Source organism: Salmo trutta, chromosome 14, assembly GCF_901001165.1.
Source record: "Salmo trutta chromosome 14, fSalTru1.1, whole genome shotgun sequence".
NCBI lineage: Eukaryota > Metazoa > Chordata > Actinopteri > Salmoniformes > Salmonidae > Salmo > Salmo trutta.
The window spans coordinates 20356470-20377901 of record NC_042970.1 but is presented as its reverse complement, the minus strand read 5'-3'; the positions used below and the strand labels follow the sequence as shown (position 1 = coordinate 20377901).

General features: G+C 43.1%; 1 protein-coding gene and 1 long non-coding RNA gene across 12 annotated transcripts; one reads left to right on the top strand and one right to left on the bottom strand.

Moving 5' to 3' along the window:
- Nucleotides 1-256: 256 nt before the first annotated feature.
- On the bottom strand, nt 257-18130 carry LOC115207585 (host cell factor 1). Of its 11 annotated transcripts, none has more exons than XM_029774800.1 (28): nt 17140-17269; nt 16098-16218; nt 14747-14947; nt 13959-14107; nt 13661-13821; nt 11433-11641; nt 11242-11326; nt 11004-11110; nt 10607-10786; nt 10240-10470; nt 9827-9975; nt 9546-9725; nt 9202-9417; nt 8697-8804; nt 8374-8590; nt 8157-8287; nt 7321-7459; nt 6971-7182; nt 5899-6817; nt 5657-5793; nt 5159-5435; nt 4568-4849; nt 4356-4450; nt 4109-4243; nt 3380-3565; nt 2929-3226; nt 2714-2780; nt 257-2611 (listed from the first exon to the last, which is right to left on the bottom strand). In XM_029774800.1, exons 3-28 carry the CDS (start codon nt 14940-14942, stop codon nt 2572-2574), a joined length of 5106 nt encoding a protein of 1701 aa, XP_029630660.1. In that variant the 5' UTR covers nt 14943-14947; nt 16098-16218; nt 17140-17269; the 3' UTR covers nt 257-2571. The 11 variants fall into 11 exon arrangements, with proteins under 11 accessions (XP_029630660.1, XP_029630661.1, XP_029630659.1 ...); XM_029774801.1 differs by having other exon boundaries at nt 16098-16215; XM_029774799.1 differs by lacking the exon at nt 17140-17269 and adding an exon at nt 15283-15394 and having other exon boundaries at nt 16098-17121.
- Nucleotides 15420-20951, top strand: LOC115207588 (uncharacterized). The gene is made up of 2 exons (XR_003881027.1): nt 15420-15512; nt 17266-20951. It is a non-coding gene; the product is annotated as an uncharacterized LOC115207588 (long non-coding RNA).
- The last annotated feature ends 481 nt before the right edge of the window (nt 20952-21432 follow it).

Sequence of the window (21432 nt, the reverse complement as noted above, 5' to 3'; positions counted from 1 at the left end):
GCCCACCTGTAGTGACATCCCCCCAAAACAATACAGCCTCCCATACATGTTCTGTCCCTAAAACTAAATAAAATAAAAACTAAACTGAAATATTTGTATACAACTCAAAACTAAATAAAACTAGCAAATCAAGTCAGAAAAATTACTGAAACTAAACTGAATTTCAAATTAATTTCAGGGAAAAAATGTAGAAATAAAAACGAATATTAAAACGCAAAACTATAATAACCTTGGTATCAAGGTATCCCACAATGACTGGAATGTTTAACAAGTTTATTTTGATAAAAGATACATTACTCCCTTCAGTACAAAAAACACACATTGGAAAATACAGGACAATTCCAGATAACCTGCAAACAGCCGGAAGAACCTCTCAACGTCAAGCGTCAGTGCTAAGACCAGCACCTGCCCCAGTGTGGGAGGAAAAGTCCAGAGAACTCAGCCCTGTTGATGACCGACCTAACAAGGGTGCAAAATTAGTGACTCTGTAAATGTACTTTGGAAGAAAAGGACACATTTGTATCCCACATAGAAAGGAACAAACATGTTTTTGTTTTTTTATCTTTGGTTGCATGCATGTCTAGTTTTGCTCAAAATCATGGATGTATATGAAATAGGGTTTTCATTATAGAAGTAAATCTGGAGACTTGAAACCAAGGTGCAAGTACTACAATCCTAAGAGAAGTAGCAAGTTCACCCATGGCTTCATTACCCAATCTGGCCATTTCCATTCTGAAAACTATCTTTATTTTACAAACTAATGAATAGTCATTATCACTCCAAGACTTCCCTCTCTATAAAAAAACTCCATGGGTTGATTGATCCTGAATACAAATATTTTGGTACTGGTAATGCACCTTGATGTGATTTTGAGCAAATCTGTTTAACAAAGCAAGTCATAGCAATTGATCAGGGAGACAGTATATATATATATATATATGTATATTACACACACACACACAATTGTTTTTTTATATAAATCATGACACAAAAGGCAAACGAAAGATGACCAACATGTAAAAACTTTTTGGTACAGGTAATTGTATAAAAGGCCAATATATTTTATTCTTGCTCTGGAATAATTAATTTACAAGTGAGTCCAAACTCTGGCTATTCATCTTCCTTCCCACCAAGACATCCCAATTAAAGACATACAGCTAAACTTCTCAGAAATAACTTGCACATGTCACTTCTGTAATTGGTAAAATACAGAGCCTAAAAAAATGTAATACATGTTTTATTTGGTGGTTTCACATACATCTTCCTCAACAGTATAATGAACAAAAGTCTCCAAATATATTCTTTCTTGGTCTAAAATAAAATGAGGGTACTCAAATTAATGACCGCAAAAGCAAAGCATATACAGATTACTGATTGGAAATGTGGTGTATTGGGGTGGGAAGGAAGAAATGTGGGACTGAAAAGATTTTTCTTCATTCAATTGTCCATGTTTGGCATACACACAGCGACACAAGCATTGGAAGATGTAGTAAACAAAATGTACTCCTCTCCACGGGGCTGTTTCAAATTCCCTTCAGTCCTATTACATTTGCGGTCCTAGTCAGCACAAATACAAAAGCCTTTATTTTTTCCATACACTCCAATAGATCAAGAACATACAACTGATCAAAACCAATATTTAAAAATATAGTGCCTACATCAGCACTGCCACCCCTCTTCCCACAAACACTTAAACTATGGGGATGAACAATTATAAACAAAAAAGAAAAGTAGTTGACGTTTTAAAAATGCATGGTGATAGACAGGGAAAAGCTTAAAAAATAGAAAAATAAACTACGCAAAGATCTGCATCATTGCTTGCAAATTTTTTGGGAAGATTTAGCAATTTTTGTTGTGTGTATGCTGCAAGTCTCAGTCGTAGTAAAGTCTCTGTTCCTCTACAATTTTCTTCCTTTGTCATCAAATCCTTTCTCCACTTCAGAGCCATCAGTCCTCATCTCAGGGCAAAAGGACAGTGATAAGATTACCAGGAGACTGGAGTCCAGTATGATGTTTGTATATATTGGTTTCTTAATTGAAGAACATTTCTGCTTGAGGGAAAACATTTCCCCTTTTGAGGACAAGTGCTTTGTTTTTCCGTTTTGATTGTTCCTCCCATCTAAACCAACACTGCCTCCTGTTCAGCACATGCTCAAACTGTACATCATCTCATGTAGTCTCTCTCTCTCTACATCCACCAAATATTCAAAAACAAAAGTAACATTAAGCTCAGGGCAGCTTACAGCTTGTGATGCTGTAAATGTTTCTCTACAACTACAGAAACTAGCCAAAAATATGTATAATAAAAGTAGCTAGGGGGAAAGCAAAGAAAAGAAACAAAAAAGACTTATGAAGTAAAAGCTATAATGTGCTTTTTTAATATGTGTTGCTCTAGAAAAACAAATAAGTCTTGCCTACAGAACTCTCTCCCTTGTTGATTTTCATCTAGGGTTTCTGCTGCCTTTTTGCTTATGTTGCTGGCTGGTTATGGGTCAACTCGCAGATGGGGTGAAGCCAGGATGAGGATGAAGTCTTCCTGGTCAAAAGGGGGGGGGGGTCATCTGGGCCATCTCACTGCTCCGTTCTTGCTTTCTTTTGACCAGCAGCCTTACTGCAGGGCAGACAAAGCAAAACATTTATTTTTAAGATAATTTGCCATTGTCGAGTGACCAGTGAGTGATGTAATGTAGGCTAGATGGAACCAGGTACTTACACATCAGGTGAGGACACTGCTGGTCTTTTTGGGGCAGGTTTTGTGGAGGCGCCATCTTTGCTGGACTCTGAAAAGGGGGGAGAAATCCATTCAAGAGAAACCGTACTTAAAAACACAACCCAATCAAGTACAACCATAATTATGATTGACAAGAAAGACGCTGCTCCATTTTGTTGAACAGCAGAATAAAAAATAAAAAAAATCAGCCTGCCCACCTTGCAGCCATCGGACTTGTGTGGCAGGGCCATAGCCCTTCTCGTTGCGCGCGGCAATGCGGAAGATGATGGCGGGCTTGGTGGTGTAGTCTATGTGGGCATTCGAGAGGCTGGTGGACTGCACCAGGCAGGAGGGGTTGGGCCCACAGTACACCCGCATGAAGGCCAGCTGGGCTGGGGTGGAGGTCTTGGGCTCAGCTGTCTGGGTGCTTTGGATGGCCAGGTACACAGAATACTCAATGATCTTCCCTGATGTCACCGAAGGAGGCTCCCAGGTGAGGTGGGCACCCTCCGGGCTCTGAGGGGGAAAAAGATGGAACTCTTGTTTTAATGCAAAACCAGCAAAAATACCATCAACATTCCATCATAACTAGAAAAACTTGACAACTTGTGATTTGTCAAGGGTGTTCTAATACAGTAATTGTTTCATGACTAGTTTGCATAGTTTTACCTTGCTGATTTTGATGGCACAAGGTGCTCCGGGGAAGCCTGGTAGACAGGTCTTGAAAGCAGAGATCTCTGAGAAGGAACCACGACCACAAGCATTGATGCCAGCGACACGGAACTTGTAAGCTGTGCCAGGCTGCAGCTCCATTTTCTTCATCTGGTTATAGTCTGGAATGGCGCCCGAGTCATCCTACAACACACACATCGTTGGTGCTGCACCAAACTCACTGATCTCTAAGCCATAAAGGCATGAATCCATCTTTAAAAAAAATATGTTGTGCCCCCTTTCTCATGATATGCAATCGCGATCTTGTCTCATCGCTGCAATTCCCCAACAGGCTAGGGAGAAGCGACGGTCGAGTCATGCTTTCTCCGAAACATGACCCGCCTAACCTGGCTTCTTAACAACCACCCATTTAACCCGGAAGCCAGCTGCACCAATGTGTCAGAGGAAACACTGTTCAACTGACGACCCGAGTCAGCCTGCAGGCGCCCAGCCCACCACAAGGAGTCACAAGAGCACGATGAACCAAGTAAAGCCCCCCTGGTCAAACCCTTCCCTAACCTGAACGACGCTGGACCAATTGTACATCGCCCTATGGGACTCCCGGTCACGGCCGGTTGTTACACAGCCTGGGATCAAACCAGTGTCTGTAGTGATGCCTCAGGTACTGCGATGCAGTGCCTTAGGCCGCTGTGACACTCGGGAGATGAATCCATCTTTGAGGCTTACCTCTACTTGAGAATCGTCCCCTGGGATGAAGAAGTGTGTGACCACCATGTTTGTCACCTTAACGATTCCAACATCGAACCACTGGTTCTCTTTTTTTACAAGTGTCTTGATAGGGGCTGGTTGAGGGTTTAGCTTCTGTATGACAGAGACAAAAAGGGAGTTAGAATATGCCATGCCATTCAACGTTCCTCTCAAATTCTGATCATCAAACTGGCAGGATAAAAACAGGTCCAATATTGGTACTCACCCCGCCCTCGATGCCATTGGTCACCTCTGCTAGAGAAGCTGCAGGTTGCAGGTTGGCTGGACTGGAAACAGCAAATGTGCTTGAGGGGGCCAGGGCTGCAGTCAATAGGACACAAGAGAGAGGTCAAGTTAAGACCTGGAAAAACACTAGCAGTAAGAAATAAATTTAAAAAAAAAAAATAAAAAATTATATATATATATAGAAAGACTTACTCTCCGTGGAGGTGCGCGGCAGCAGTGATGCCACAGCGCTGGAAACAGCTGCAGCCATCTCGTTGTGTCCATTGCTCTCAGAAGTGGGGTCATTCAGGCTGTCTGCAGGGGCCAGGCCCTCAGTGGGCAGGGCTTGGGCGTTTCCTTGCTGCTGGGCCTGAGCCAGGGCTTGAGCCTCCTGGAGCTGCTGCTGCTGCTGGACCAGGGCCGCCAGCTCTTGCTGGGTCAGAACAATGGGGATTGTGGTGGTCTGCTGTCCGTCCGAGCCAGAATCACCCTCGTCTATGCATGCAGAGAATGTACATTTTGATTGTGAGACTATGGCAGTTGGGGCAACAGGTAGCCCAGCGGTTTAAGACCATTGGGCCAGTAACCGAAAGGTTGCTGGTTTGAATCCCCGAGGTGACTAGGTGGAAAATCTGTCGATGTGCCGTTGAGCAAGGCACTAAACCCTAATTGCTTTGGTAAGTCGCTCTGGATAAGAGCGTCTGCTAAATTACCAAAATGTAAATGAGAAGCGGTTGTCTTCACACACGTAAAGTCTTGAAATTCATCTCTATAATTTACCAACAATCTGAGGGCCATACTTACTCATGGCGGCCTGCTGTGCTGCCTGGAGAACTGCCTGGATGGCCCGGGCCTGGGCCTCCTCAGTGGCTGCTGCCTGTGCTGCAGCCTGTGCTGCTGCCTCCGCTGCTACAGTCACAGCCAGCTCCTCTGCAGACAGACCAGTTCCTATCTGTCCCTCTGACATCAGCTCTGGGAGCAGCCCAGTCTCCATAGCGGTGTCTCCCCCTTCTGTGGCCGCATCAATCTGCATGGGCTCTTCTGTGGAAACTGCTGCACCCTCAGTGATCGATGAAATGGACTGGAGATACAAGGGTAGAAATTAGCAAGAGTGCAAATTCTTAAAATGGCCAAGATGACTGAATTGTCCATATAATGCATTTCTTTTTGGCATTAAATTACTGATAATTTGCCTAACCATGCCAGTGTGTGATTTAGAACTAAACCCTTAGCATGACAATTCTGAAATTGCTAGTGCATCAGTAGTCTAGACTGGCAAAGTATTGTTAGTGGTTCTTTTACAGGTACTGAGGGCCCTGGGGCTGGTGTGGACTGGGTCACAGTAGTGATAGCTCTGCTCTGGATGGTGGCTGGGGTTGTTCCTGATGCAGTAGTGGAGGGAGTCTCAGTACTGCTGGTGCCACCGTCTGCTCCATCTGCTGTAGGACACGCATTAACACAGTCCATGAAATAACCCTAAAACATGATCCTGTTTTTTAAAATAAAAACACTGAAAACAACAAGTATGTATTCTAGCGTTATACCTGTGGCAGTAGTTGCCGTGTTGGTGGTGCCAGTCTCGTGGGTTTCACAGGGGGGGTCTGAACACACCCCCTGCACCGTCACTGTTCCTGTCTGGTTCCCAGCCATGTTGGAACTGGCCTGGGATGGGGTGTTGGTGGTCCCCGTTTCGTGGGTCTCACAGGGTGGGTTTGAGCACACTTTCTGCACAGTGCTAGTCTGCCCGTTACCCATGCCGGACGAGGACTGAGTGGCAGTGTTGGTTGTGCCCGTTTCATGTGTCTCGCAGGGTGGGTTAGAGCAAACTATAAGGCCCACGGCTGGTGCTGGCTGCTTGGGACTCTGCACAGTGCCGGTCTGGGCTGAGCCCATGTCAGAGCGTGCTGTGGTGGGGGTGAAGGTGGTGCCGGTGCGCAGGTTCTCTGGTTCCTGGTTGCCTGTGGCGGTTCCGGGGTAAGCAGAGGTGATTGTCTGAGGGGTAGAGGAGTACAGAGATGGGGGGTGAGATGATGAGCTACTCTGGACAGTATCCATTTTGTTAGTTCCCATGATGGAGTGGGCGGTGGTCGAGGTGTTAGTGGTGCCCATCTCATGGGTCTCTGACGGAGGGCTTGTACACACCCTCATTGCCCCTCCCATGTTGGTGGAAGAGGTTGTTGCGGTGTTGGTGGTTCCAGTCTCGTGGGTCTCACAGGGAGGGTTGGAGCACACTGACATGTTAGCAGACGCAGTGGTGGCCGTGTTGGTGGTTCCTGTCTCGTGGGTCTCACAGGGTGGGTTGGAGCAGACCATGGTGACAGTACCAGTGGCATCCCCGGCCTCAGTGGAGGGCTGCTCAGAAGTGGGGGAGGCCAGGAAGGACACGGGCAGGTCCTGCACTGGCTGGGCTTCAACACCGCTGGGGGTGGTGATGAGAGTCACCTGGGTTGGCTGGTTCACCGACTGCAATGAGAGAATATCAGGTATTGACTGAGAAAACCCATTAAAAACGTGCTCCACATTGGGCAGCATGACATTTCATGTTCCAATTCTCAAAAACATAAATTGGAGCTACATCTACATTTCTGTATAAAGAATAGCCCCTAGCTGTCTTACCATGGTGGAGGTAGACAGGGTAGTGACTGTGGTCAGACTGGCCTGGGCCACTGACACAGTGATGGCAGTGGGGTTGATGACTTGGCTGGGCAGGGTGGCGATGGTGCCCAGGGTGGTGATGGGAGGTGCCAGAGAGGCATTGGCACTGGCTACACTGCCCCCTGCCAGGCTGGAGGAGACTGTGCCTGTGACTGTCCCCAGGGTGGCGACACCTTGGGGAACAGATAAATCACAAACTCAAAGGGCAGACAGCTGGAACTTGGCCTGAATTTATTTTACTGCATACTTATTAATTGAACAGACCACTTGCCATCTTCAATCAAGGAGTAATTATGAAATGTCATCCATACCAGTTGTTCCCTTGACGACCAGTGTAGTTACATTGGGCTTGACAGAAGTCATCGTAACCGGGGTGACGAGTCGGACTCCACCCATGGGTACAGTGCGCAGAATGGTGCCAGGTTGGCCTGGAGCACCCTTCAAAACCACCTTAAAACCACCAAGGGGGAGGTATAATTGAGACACTAGGGGGCACTATAAAAACTCCTCTACTGGGGCAAGACATTTGATAGAGCCAAATGTGTTAGTAGCACCAATCAGAGCAGATCCTAATATAGTCCCCAGAACTACTGAAGCATTTCAACTGCTTCAAAGGCCTTGCTGTACGAGATGTATCGTATGCGACTAAATATAAATGCCATGTGATATTTAAAATGGAAAGTGCACCAATGCAAAAACTGTCAAAGATCGGCTATGAAAGAGCCAACTGACACTCTTGTGTTACCGACTTGTTGCACCCTCGACAACTACTATGATTATTATTTGACCATGCTGGTCATTTATGAACATTTGAACATCTAGGCCATGTGCTGTTATAAACTCCACCCGGCACAGCCAGAAGAGGACTGGCCACCCCTCATAGCCTGGTTCCTCTCTAGGTTTCTTCCTAGGTTTTGGCCTTTCTAGGGAGGTTTTCCTAGCCACCGTGCTTCTACACTTGCATTGCTTGCTGTTTGGGGTTTTAGGCTGGGTTTCTATACAGCACTTTGAGATATCAGCTGATGTAAGAAGGGCAATATAAATACATTTGATTTGAAACATCTTCAACACCTAGAAATATTGTACAATTCATATAAATAATATGTATCTGCTACAAGAGGTTGTAAGGGTAACTTCTGTGAGGCACCTGTGTCAGCCCATGCTGGCCAGTTGCAGTGCCAAGCTTAGGCATGGTAGTGATGATTTTGCCTGGAGTGCCAGTGGTCATCATCTTGGTGGTGAGAATGGTATAGGGCATCTTCCCTGTGCTGCTGGTCACTGTTATCAAAACAAAAAATAATAATACCTGTCAGCATATGCTCCTGTTGTATTGTCCCTGAAACATGAAGCCATTGGGTTCTGACCTGTGGCTCCAGGTTGGTTCATAATAGCAGACATAGGGATGGTCTTGATGATGGTGGTGCCCTGTTTGGTTGTGGTGGGCGACATGCCGCTGATGTTCAGGATGGTGGGTTTGTTCCCTGTGCCCCCTGCCTGGGACGTGGTGATGATGGTGGTGGGCTTGCCGTCCGCTGAGGTCACCAGCTTCAGTATGGTGCCGGCAGGGAGAGAACCCTTAGTCTACGGGAGACAAAGTGGATTATGAATATGATCAACAGAAAGCCGGCTGAGCCTGTCCATGGAGTTTTAGTTATCTCCTTTTCCTGCACTCATGAAGATAGCTGACCTGTATGAGCTGTGATAGAGGGTTAGTGGAAGGCTGGCCTGTAACAGCTGATGTCTGCACTGGCTTGGTTTGTACCACAGATATCATCTTGCCAAGGCTGGACATCTGCTGACATAGGAGAGAGACTCAAGTTTATGAGTCACCAGAAAACATCACAGTATTTGGCGTCAGGAGATCAGTGTCTCATGTGAACAACAACTGTGAGTGTGGATAGCTACATTATTCCATGCCAACTGACCCTGACAGTTATGCAGATCTATGAACTCAAGTTGTTCCTTCTGAGTTTTCCACAGCCACATCTTCTATAATGGGTTCATGCCTAGGCCATATAAGAGTCATATGAACACAGGTGGGGGACCAAAACAATATATCAAAGTGTGCCAAACTATTTCTCAGTTCATGGTATGCATATAAAATCCTTAAGTGGGATTGTGTATAAGGACGATACATTTCTCACACAGCCTTCTCCCTGTACTCCCTTCCTGTTCCTGTCAAGTTCTCTCACCAGAGTGCCGCTGCCTCCCATAGTAAGGGGGCTCTTGACCAGGGTGATTGTCTTGGTGACTCCTCCCACCATGGTGGTAACCACCTGGTGTTGCTGGGCTACGGTGACCGTGCCTGACTTGTGCACAGTGATGATGGGTCGGTTGGGCGATGATACAGTTGCTGTGCCCACCTGAGCTGCAGCAGTCTTCAGCATGCGAGTGGCTGGGTTACTGACCTGGAAGCAGAAAATACAAAATGTTAAGTTGTCAATTCTAAATTGGGTCTTGAAAGAGACTGCCTGACAAACTCATACATTCTACCAGCGAGTTTCATTTTCACAGACCAATATTTTATGAGTCTTACCATGAGAGGAGATGACATTTTGACTGTGGTGGAGCCAGGGGAGACAGCCATGGTTTTGACAAGGGTGGCACCTGCTGGAATGTTGAGCACAGTGCCTGAAGAGGGCGGGATCTTTTGTGTGGCTGCTGCAGCTGCAGCCAAAGCTGCCATGCCACTCATCTGAGGGCTATTGCCGATTGGCTTAAAGGAAAACAAATAGTCTTGAGTGAGACAATACCCTCTTGGCATAACTCTTAACATTTTATCCTTGAATAACCAAACCAATTCACAACTGTAAATACCGTTCCATGGGCAGTCTGGGCAGGAACCATCATCCGAACCCCTGGAGGAAGTGATGTCACAGTGACAGGGGATTTCACAGCCTGGTTGGCTCGCACAGTGACAAGGGAGGTACCCATGCCAGACTGAGGGGCTGCAACCTTCAAGATGGCTGTCAAATTAACAGAATAAATGTTCAGTATAGAGCCCTCGAGGCCTTCTTTTTACATACCATTTTGGGCTACGATTACTGAAATACAATGGGCTGTAGAAGAGAACAATGCAAATTATTTGTGACAATAGTCCACAAATTGGTATGAACAACCTCCATAGAACAAGTAGGACATGCATGGTTTTAACTGGCCCGCGAGCTGTGGAGGCAGTCTGCGGGCTTCTGGGGATGTTGGGAAGGAAGCTTGGGGCACCATAGTGATACCTGTGTGTGGTAGGTTCTGAGCAGAGGGAGCAGCTGGGCTTTTGGGCAAGTTCCCTGGTAGAGAAGAGGTGGCGGTAAGGGCCGGGGAGGTGGCAGCAGCGGCAGCTGGGATGTCGTACTTCTGCAGCTGCAGCAGGTAGGTGTCTGCGGTGGACACAGCGCCCCAGCTCACCTCCAGGGAGTTGGTGTTGGCACGGACAAGCTGCACTCTCGAGGGAGCGTGTGGCCTCTCTGTAACCAAATGACAAAATGGTCACATTTCTTATAAGCAATCAACAGAAGCAGAGTAAGCATTACCAACAGCACAGTTGAGCAAATAATGGGGTTTGCTTTATCAGAGTAAATTAGCAAAATAAAGGTGACTCGCCTGTCTCAAGGTACCAGAGGTCTTTACAGCAGACTTGGTTGTTCCATGCTTTACGGTAACCATCACGGCCACTCCAGACATACAACCTAGAGTTGATGGACACAGAACAATGTCCTGCCCGGGCCCTTGGGATATTGTCCTCCAAGGTATCCATCAACACTGATTCCCAGGCCATGGAGTCTGGGGTAAAAAGAATCATGAGGGTTCAATCTTATTTTCTGACAGTAATATAATTTGACCGTGACACTGCCATTTATCAATGGAAAGGGAGATACCTAGAAATGTCACAGTGAATGGTTTCACTCAGAATGAGGTCAGTTCATAATGCACAAATCTCAATAAACATTAGGTTAAATGCAAGTACTAGCACCAATAACTGAAAATGGGGAAGACAAACCGAGATTTAGGCAGGCCAGAGTGTTTGTGCACTTCCATTCCTTCTCATGTGTTGCCACCTTCACGTCATCCATAACCAGGGGAACCCATCCCCCAAAAACAAACATCCTACAATGAGAGGCAGACAAAGAAATCAGAAGCAAGCTGTCACAAAATAGGTTACTGCTGAGAGAGATTTAACCGATTGTTATCCCAGACACTGAATTGATCATTTCAACAGGTATTCAGGGAGATCTCACTTGTTTGTGATGGTGATGGCAGAGTGGAGACTCCTGGGCAGAGGTGCTGTGCCATTCACCGATGGCTTAGTCCAGGTCAGGGTGTCTGCAGACAGAGCAAAATCATTTAGAAAATACATTGTCTCTTATTCTAATGAATCAGTCAAGTCAAAGGGTTCACTGTTAATAATACTGTTAACTCAGGAGCCTACCAATGTCAAGAGTCCATAGATCTCCCAGACGACAGCCACTCATCCCTCCATAGATGATCAGGTGAGATTTCTTGCTCTCCTTTTCTGTGTACACTACAGCAGTGTGGCTCTCGCGAGGAGGTGGCAAAACGCCATAAGTAATTGGTATATCCCAGCCTACAACGCTGGAGCCAGCACGAAGCTCCAGGGTGTACAGATCATTCAGGTATCTAGTGATGAGAGATTTCAGTCAGAATGTCTTTCCAACTGCTAACTACCAGTGCTTGACTTGGACTGAAATACACTACAGGTCAAAAGTAATAGAACACCTACTCATTCAAGGGTTATTCTTTATTTTTACTATTTTCTACATTGTACACATCAAAACTATGAAATAACACATGGAATCATGTAATAACCAAAAAGGGTTAAACAAATCAAAATATATTTTATATTTGAGATTCTTCAAATAGCCACCCTTTGCCTTGACAGCTTTGCACAAGCTTGGCATTCTCTCAACCAGCTTCATGAGGTAGTCACCTGGAATGCATTACAATTAACAGGTGTGCCTTCTTAAAAGTGAATTTGTGGAATGTCTTTCCTCCTTAATGCGTTTGAGCCAGTTGTGTTGTGACAAGGTAGGGGGGTATACAGAAGAAAGCCCTATTTGGTAAAAGACCAAGTCCATTTTATGGCAAGAACTGCTCAAATAAGTAAAGAGAAATGAGAGTTCATCATTAATTAAAGACATGAAGGTCAGTCAATCAGGAAAATGTCAAGAACTTTTAAAGTTTCTTCAAGTGCAGTCGCAAAAACCATCAAACGCTATGATGAAACTGGCTCTCACGAGGACCACCACAGGAATGGAAGACCCAGAGTTACCTCTGCTGCAGAGGATAAGTTCAATAGAGTTACCAGCCTCAGAAATTGCAGCCCAAATAAATGCTTCAGAGTTCAAGTAACAGACGCATCTCAACATCAACTGTTCAGAGGAGACTGTGTGAGTCAGGCCTTCATGGTCAAATTGCTGCAAAGAAACCACTACTAATGGACACCAACAAGAAGATACTTGCTTGGGCCAAGAAAGACAAGCAATGGACATAAGACCGGTGGAAATGTGTCCTTTGGCCTGGGTCCAAATTTGAGATTGTTGGTTCCAAGTGCCATGTCTTTGTTAGATGTGGTGTGGGTGAATGGATGATCTCCGCATGTGTAATTCCCACCGTAAAGCATGGAGGTGGTGGTGTTATGGTGTAGGAGTGCTTGCTGGTGACACTGTGATTTATTTAGAATTCAAGGTACACTTAACCAGCATGTCTACCACAGCATTCTGCAGCGATACGTCATCCCATCTGGTTTGGGCTTAGTGGGACAATCTTTTTTTCCCCTACATGACAATGACCCAACACACCTCCAGGCTGTGTAAGGGCTATTTGACCAAGGAGAGTGATGGAGTGCTGCATCAGGTGACCTGGCCGCCACAATCCCCCGACGTCAACCAAATTGAGATGGTTTGGGATGAGTCGGACCGCAGAGTGAAGGAAAAGCAGCCAACGAGTACTCAGAATATGTGGGAACTCCTTCAAGACTGTTGGGAAAGCATTCCAGGTGAAGCTGGTTGAGAGAATGCCAAGAGTGTGCAAAGCTTCCATCAAAGCAAAAGATGGCTATTTGAAGAAACTCAAATATATTTTGATTTGTTGAACAATTTTTTGGTTACTACATGATTCCATACGTGTAATTTCATAGTTTTGATATCTTCACTATTATTCTACAATGTAGAAAAGTAAAATTAAAGAAAAACCCTTGAATGAGTAGGCTTTCTAAAACATTTGACTGGTAGTGTAGGTGCCGGTGCTCATTTTGGGTGCTGGTAATGTTTATATTTAGGTGCGGGAGCTCCACAATAGTTTAGAGATAATATTCTCTAAGACGAACAGGCGCTCAAGCAGTATAATATTTGAGGAGCCGGTACTCAGCTCCAGTGAGCTCCTGCCCAAGTCAAGCAGTGCTTACTACAAACCATTCCACAGCATTTACATTTTAGTAATTTAGCAGTCTCTCTAATCATGTGTGGCTTACAGGAGCAATTGGGGTTAAGTGCCTTGCTCAAGTGCACAGCGGCAAATATTTAGCTTAGTCGGTTCAGGGATTCAAACCTTTTAACCGCTAGGCTACCTGCCACCCCATCAGTTTTTCCTGTTACTCCACTGGTCACATTTCACATCTCCTTCTTACGGCAACTGTACCTAGGGATGTTGTTTTTGGGGTCCTCGCTGTCATTAGCCAGCCCTCCAAACAGGAAGCACTTGTTGCCCACCAGAGAGAAACTGTGGCCAAGTCGAGCACAGGGAGGTGGGCCATTTTTGGGAGACTTCGCTTTTAACTTTTTCCATTCCCATCTGCTGGCCTGAACAAGAAAAAATGCAATGCTGTAATCCAGTAAACATAATAATCTATTCATAAATACTTAAAGACAGACATTTTAGCTCTGGTTTTATTGCTACCAATGTTTAGAGCAAGAGTGTGCTGTAAGCATTCTATTACCTGTAGCTCATAGAGATCGTTGCTGTATTTTCCATATTCCACCATTCCACCAAACACCAGAAGCCGGGTGCCATCACAAACAAAACCGTATGCAGCACATCCAGGGGGAATATCACCACGAACCGCAGGGATAAACCATTGGTTTGTTGCTAGATTAAATAAGTAGAGGTTAGTATGTGTGTGACAGTGTTGGGTGGTCAAGTGCTAGGTTGGCCTATGATGTAAGGTGTGAAGCGAACGCTCTTTGAGTAAATATTTACTTGAGCATGATCCAAGCATCTCTGACAAATGCAGCCTGCATCTTCAGGCCAGGTCTGTCACCTGAGAAGTGCATGTTGTATATTCTATACATTGTACTTATATCTGAAATAACCCAAAGATGAAAAACAACAACTGAAATGTCAATTGTAATATAATTTCTCTCATAAAAACTAAACATAGACAATAAGAAGAATGTATAGCTGTCCATGTTGACTACATGAGTCACACTATCATAAAACATTGGAATTGCTGCAATCCACTGTCTTTCTTGTGAACAAAATGTTCAAATAGTCCTAACCAACTTTCCTACTCAGGAAAATATCAGTAGTCATGTGAACAGAAATTGCGTGCATCCATTACAACATGCACATGTGATACAGCATAATTTAGTGTTCAAAACAGTACTCCGGTCGTCCATTTTATTTTAGCGCGCCATTTTTATTTGTGCGCTTTCAGTTCTGTACCACAAGACGGCGACAGTTTCTCAGGTAATATGTCAGTCTACATTTCCCGCGAAATTACCTTACCTGTGTTGTAGACATGCAATTCATCCACAATTCCTTCATTTCCTCCTCCAAAAACCACCATCAATTCCTTTATAGCAACGGCTCTGTGACCATGTCTTGGTCGAGGCACAGGCCCAGACCATCCTAGAACCCGCTTCCATCGTGGCTGCAGAGTTGAGCCAGTGGTCCCAGACACCATTGAACCAGGAAATGTCATGTCCTCTTCAGATGAAAAAAAAGAATACAGCTAAAAGAGCATTCCAGAACAATATTGACAAGTTCTGATCAGGTCTATTGTTGATACTTGCGAAGTGAAGCCAAAACACATTTTGCAAAGTGAAGACTGCACGTGCAATCAATTGCTGGGACCAAAACCGATGCATTTGAAAAATAATATTGTAATTGTAAACTCCAGGGAAGCAGCCATTTTACTCACGCTTCACAAAATGGGAAAAGCCGGCTATTATTACCACAATACACCAAATATTAACTAAAGATAATTATAAATATGTATTCGACACCACAACTCAACGTATAACAAAGGTGTATTGTACTACCTTCTAAATGTCATGTTTTTTGCCGTAGCATTTTGCAGTTAAAACTGAAGTAATCAGAGTGCCACTCCATGGGAGCCGCCATCTTGTAACAACCAAACAAACCTCCGCCAGTCTGAAAAATGGCGGAAGAGAATACAAACGAAAAAGACAAATAATACCGGTGTTAGATTAAACCTTAATTTAGCTACTGCTTCATCAAGAACGTACACCAGCCAGCTACAGTCATATTGGTAAATATGTGGATGAAGTGTACCACAATTAAATACTCGTAAAGCATTTGTAATTAGACCCCTGTTTACTGTGGATTGCTATTTTCATGCTTCTCTGGGAGTAGCCATATTGTCACACATTCATTCAATCTGTCGCCGCTTCTGCTTCACATTAACATTATATACACCTTTAAATTGGAATCGAATACAAGTCAGATGCACACCATCACTTGAAATGTGGAATTTTCGCAACACGTCAATTACAAAAGCGCGCGTCCCCTATAGAGTAATGGCTAACTAGCTAGGTTAACGTAGCCAGCTGGCTAACAATGTTAGCTTGCGAGGAAACGGTACTAGTACAGCGTCATGCACCGATTACATGCAATTCAGTTAGATAAATATACATGTATTATATAGCCAGCGTAATGCAATTCAACATATCTTATTCAAATAAGCCGAATTGTATTCAATATCATAGTGTTATTTATCATGCCGTGTCTGAAATCGGCCTATATTTAAGCTCCCTCAAGAAAAATGGCCGAGCAGTCTGCCACAACAAAACCCCTATAGTCACAAAACCTGACGTCCATAATACGAATTACTTACTTCGTTCAATGCACTATTTCCAATTAGATGATTTGAGGGTCTACTCTTGAATCACTAGTCCAAGTTCATTCGATTTGTGATTAAGTATTCCCTCTCATGCCTGCCTGGAAGCTGCCATCTTCTTGACAACCAAAAGGGGAGGAAAATACAGCGATTTGGCGTCACCCAAAACAAACATGGCGACTGGTATAGAACCAGTACCAATTAATGCATATTAGAGTAAACTAACCGTGCATTTTCAATTCAAAACAACCTACACCATTTCGTTTGAGATATTTGAAATGGGCATTTGCATTTAGACATTTTCTTTAGCTCGTTGGAAGTTATCATACTTGCACAGACTACATTGTCCCTTACTAAAGATGGCGACCTACACAACAAACTCATTGCAGATTTCTATCAGTTTAGTACACGATTAAAGAAATATAAGATATGTGCTATTGGTGTTCCCTAAATTACGTATAACAAAACACAAAATCAACTGTGCATTATGCAATTTTCATTTTTGGGGAATATACAGTCCTTTTCAACAACCCAGTGGATGCTAATTGCCACGTACCCCCACCCCTTTTCAATAAGTGACAAAGCCATGGCGCATTTCCAGGCAGGTTTTACCCAAAGCAGACCACTGGCACTTTTCAGCGTTCATATACATAGGCTAAAACAGTGGCTAACTAATACCCGCCTCACAATGCAACTTCTTTGATTATGCTCTTCACTGTCTCACTAAGGAAGGCTCCAAAACGGCAGCTTGAGCACACACTTCCTACCGAGCTCTGCATACCAACTTTTGAAAGATAGTGAAAAGTGTATTATTTTGAACTACCAAATTAATACTTCGTTTTCTAAAAACACTAGGTTATTGATGATTTAATATTAGATTTTCCCAAATTTAACAGAGTGCTGACAGAAAGAGCGATCTTTTGGCTTCCTCCTCAGCTAGCAATGCTCAGGCATCATCCAATGTTGTTACACAGGAGGCAAATGCTTTGATTGACAACTGCCACAACTATACTGGCCTGACTGACTCTATGACACTTACCGTGTCAGACGAGGCTTTTCCTTCTTTGTCTATAATCCCAAGCAAACCTCCAGCTTCCAAGAAAGGCATGTTTGAACTGGGCCCAAATGCCGCTGCCAATAATGATGTTATTGCTACTCTTTCCAGGCTCATCACTGCAAGGTCCGATGCCATAGAGAAAATGCTCGGCGACAACGTAACGAAAATCGAAAACTTAACAAAAACTGTTGACTTTGCATGCATGGAAATCAAGGATGTTAAGAAGAAGGTCGCCCACATTGAAAAGCGTGTTGAAAAGGAGGAGGGAAAGATGGTCTTGTGTTCGAAGAATCACGGAACTCGAAAGCTACTCCAGACGGTGGAATCTGAGACTGTATGGAGATCCCAAGGCAGATGGGGAGAACGTGCGGCAAGAGACCATCAAATTATGCCTGAGGAGAAGGCTAAGCTAACAGATGTTGTCGACACTGTACATCGCCTCGGCACGAGAAGGCAGGGTGACTCCAAGTTTTATTCTCCAGTTCACATCACGGTTCTACAGGGATGCCACTTGGAAAGCAGCCAAGAAATCTACCTTCCTACGCGACAACAACCTGCGGTTTGCTGAAGACCTCTCGAAAGCAGACGGAGAAAGGAGAGAGAAACTGTGGCCAGCTGTGAGAAAAGAGGGGAAAACGGCTTACTTAATAGGAGGGCGCGCTTTCATCAACGGATCTGAAATCAACCTTCCTCCTTGAGGACAGTCATAGACTGTGCCTGGTGGTCAACATAGGCTACCTAGATAGCTACCTCTGATGTGAGCAGATCCCACTCCCGGCTCTAAGGTGATTTAACCTTCGTTCTAACTGCACAGGACTACTGGAGTAATGGATATTTACTATTTTATTTGTTCTCTCACTTCTGATATTTTTACCTGCAGTATAGGCAGTGAGCAAGCTCTTTGTTTCTTGTTCTGGGAGTTATCTTTGTTATGCTAAACTATTCTCTCAATAATTTATATCTATCTATATGGTGTGCAACACTGGTTTATTTTTATTCTTACTCGATTTGCGATTGTTGTTTAGCTCGTAATACTTTATGTTCTATATTCCACTTTGTCTTTGTATATAGTTTCACTCAATGCTTTTTTCAAGAGTCTCATTCAGTAGCTACCGACGTCAACTTCTGGAGATCTGGGGAAATGATGTATGGCTCTCTCATGGTTCTGAACACTGCTGCAGTTATCACTCTAAAGAATCATTTCAATGGAAGTATTTTGCACTCCGACTGTGACCCTTTTGGTCACATACTTTTTCTTGTTATCAACTGTAACAACATCATTATTATTATTACTAACATTTATGGGTACAATTCCAAACTTGAAAATGATCAGTTACTTGAATCTCTGGAAAACCGTATTCTCCATTGGCTAACCAAGTTCCCTAATGCTTTACTTATAGTTGGTGGGGATTTTGATATTTCTCAGAATAATTTAATTGATAGATGGCCTCCGGGACAGTCCACTTCTATGAATACAAGTTTGAGGCAGTTTATGGAAAGGTTTGGTATTATAGATATTTGGAGAGTAAATTTTCCTAATGACAAGTCTTTCACTTGGAGTAATAAGGCACGCTCCAGACAATCATGCATATATTTTTGGCTGGTGTCTAAATGTTTTTATAAACAGGGTATTTCTGTTAACATCCTGGCCACTCCCCTTACTGATCATACAGCTATTTATATTGACATTAAACTTTTTATCTCTGATAATGGCCTTGGCAGAGCATCCTACTGGAAGCTTAATAGCTCAATATTAAAAGATGAGCTGGTCAAGATGGAGATAAACAATTTGGAACAAAGCTATAAATGACAATTCATACAGTAATAACTGGGAGCTTTTTAAATATGAGGTTGGAAAATATTTAACAAAATATGGGAATGTTCTTGCCAAGACGAGGAGAGCTGATAAGAAAGTGTAATTACAAAGATCACCTCTCTTGTTCAAAAGCCTGTTGAAAGTCTCTCAGAGGAGGACAAATCTGTTCTGTTTGAGCTACAACTTGGATGATATCTATAAACTGAAAGCAGAGGGAGCCTTTGTCAGATCTAGGAAGAAGTGGCTAGAGGAGGGTGAACAAAATTCATCTTATTTTTTCAGGTTAGAAAAATACATCTCCAAAAATAATACAATTCAACAATGAAATACTAGTGGTCTCATCACATATGATTCCAACTTAATCTCTAACTTTAGTTGCAACTTCTACAGGAATTTATATAGTTCTAAGTATTGTGAAGTTTCCTCAACTTTTTTCTTTGACTCTCTGGGGGATGTGAAAACAATTGGGGAGGCTGAGAGGGAACAGTGCGATGACCCTATTATAGTTGAAGAGAGAATTTATTATATTGAACACCTGAAAAATAATACGTCTCCCAGGACTGATGGTGTATCTACTGAGTTTTACAAAACTTTTTGTCAACAGTTAGCCCCATTTCTGTTGGTGGTCTTTTCTGAAAGCATTGCAAATAATGCTCTCCCTCCCAATTTGACTCAAGGTCTGATTACATTAATACCTAAGCCCAAGAAAGACTTGCTTCTCCTCGATAATTGGCATCCAAATCTCTCTGCTCAATAACGACTTCAAAATATTAGCCTCTATATTTGCAAAAAGAATAAAGGCAGTATTGGACTCAATTATAGAAGAAACCCAATCTGGCTTCTTGAGGAATATACATATAATCTAATAATATCCGACTAATGTTATTGACTATTCTGATCTAATCTTCGAAGATAGTTTTATTGTCTTTTTAGATTTTTATAAAGCCTTCGATACAGTGGAACATGAGAAATTTGTTTTTGGGGAATTATTTTGTAGTACTATTAAAACTCTTTATATGAATGGGATCAGTTCCATTAAATTAAAGCATGGCACTTCTCCTAGATTTGATTTGAAAAGAGGAATTAGGCAAGGTTGCCCAATTTTGCCTTACCTCTTTCTGCTTGCAACCCAGCTTCTTACAAGTTCTGTTAAATCCAGCGATATAAATGGATCTCTATTGCTGACAGAGAGATTCTCATAAATCAGCTTGCCGATAACACCACTCTCTTTTTGAAAGATGCTGACCAAATTCCTAGAGCAGTCGATGTGATACATATTTTTGCCAAAACATCTGGTCTTTGCCTAAACCTTAATAAGTGTGAATTGTTTGCTGTTAAAGACTGTGTGATACCCTCTATATGCAATATTCCAGTCAAGGAAAAAGTAACATACCTTGGGATTACCGTATCGAAGGATCTACAGGAAAGATGCTCATAAAATGTCATACTTATTATTGAAAAAAAAACAAAAAGAAGTTGAACCATTGGTTGCAGAGGGATTTATCCTTGAAAGGTTGAGTATTTCTTTCTAAAGCAGAAGGTATCTCCAGACTTACTTAAGCAGCCCAGTCCCTATCTTGACAACAAAATAGGTAAAGCGGTTGACCAGATGCTTTTCAACTTCATCTGGAAAAATCGTACACATTATATTAGGAAATCTGTTGTTATGAACACATGAATATGGTGGTCTCAAATGTTTAGATTTTCCTACTTTGAATAATACTTTTAAGATAAATTGGGTTAAACATTTCTGAAAGAATCCAACTTCAATTTGGAATTTCATCCCTCATTAAATCTTCTCCCGTTTTGGTGGCTTCAATTTTATGTTACTTTGTAACTATAACGTTGAAAGGATTCCTACAAAATTATCTGCTTTTCATAGACAAGTATTCATAGCGTGGTTGTTAATATATAAACATAATTTTTCCCCGCATAAGTATTTCATTTGGAACAATAAAGATATTTTGTATAGAAACAAGTCTATTTTTTAAGAACTGGTTCAATAATCATACCCTGTTGATTAGTCAACTTTTTAATGCAGAAGGATTGTTACTCAATTATGGGGAATTTTTATCCCGTTACAATATTCCTGTTCCACCTAGAGAGTTCGCCATAGTCTTTCATGCTATTCCATCTGGAACTCTCATGTTGTTTGGAGGTAAACTCAGCAAAAAAAGAAATGTCCTCTCACTGTCAACTGCGTTTATTTTCAGCAAACTTAACATGTGTAAATATTTGTATGAACAAGTTCCACAGACATGTGACTAACAGAAATGGAATAATGTGTCCCTGAACAAAGGGGGGGGTCAAAATCAAAAGTAGCAGTCAGTATCTGGTGTGGCCACCAGCTGCATTAAGTACTGCAGTGCATCTCCTCCTCATGGGCTGTACCAGATTTGCCAGTTCTTGCTGTGAGATGTTACTTCACTCTTCCACCAAGGCACCTGCAAGTGGCCGGA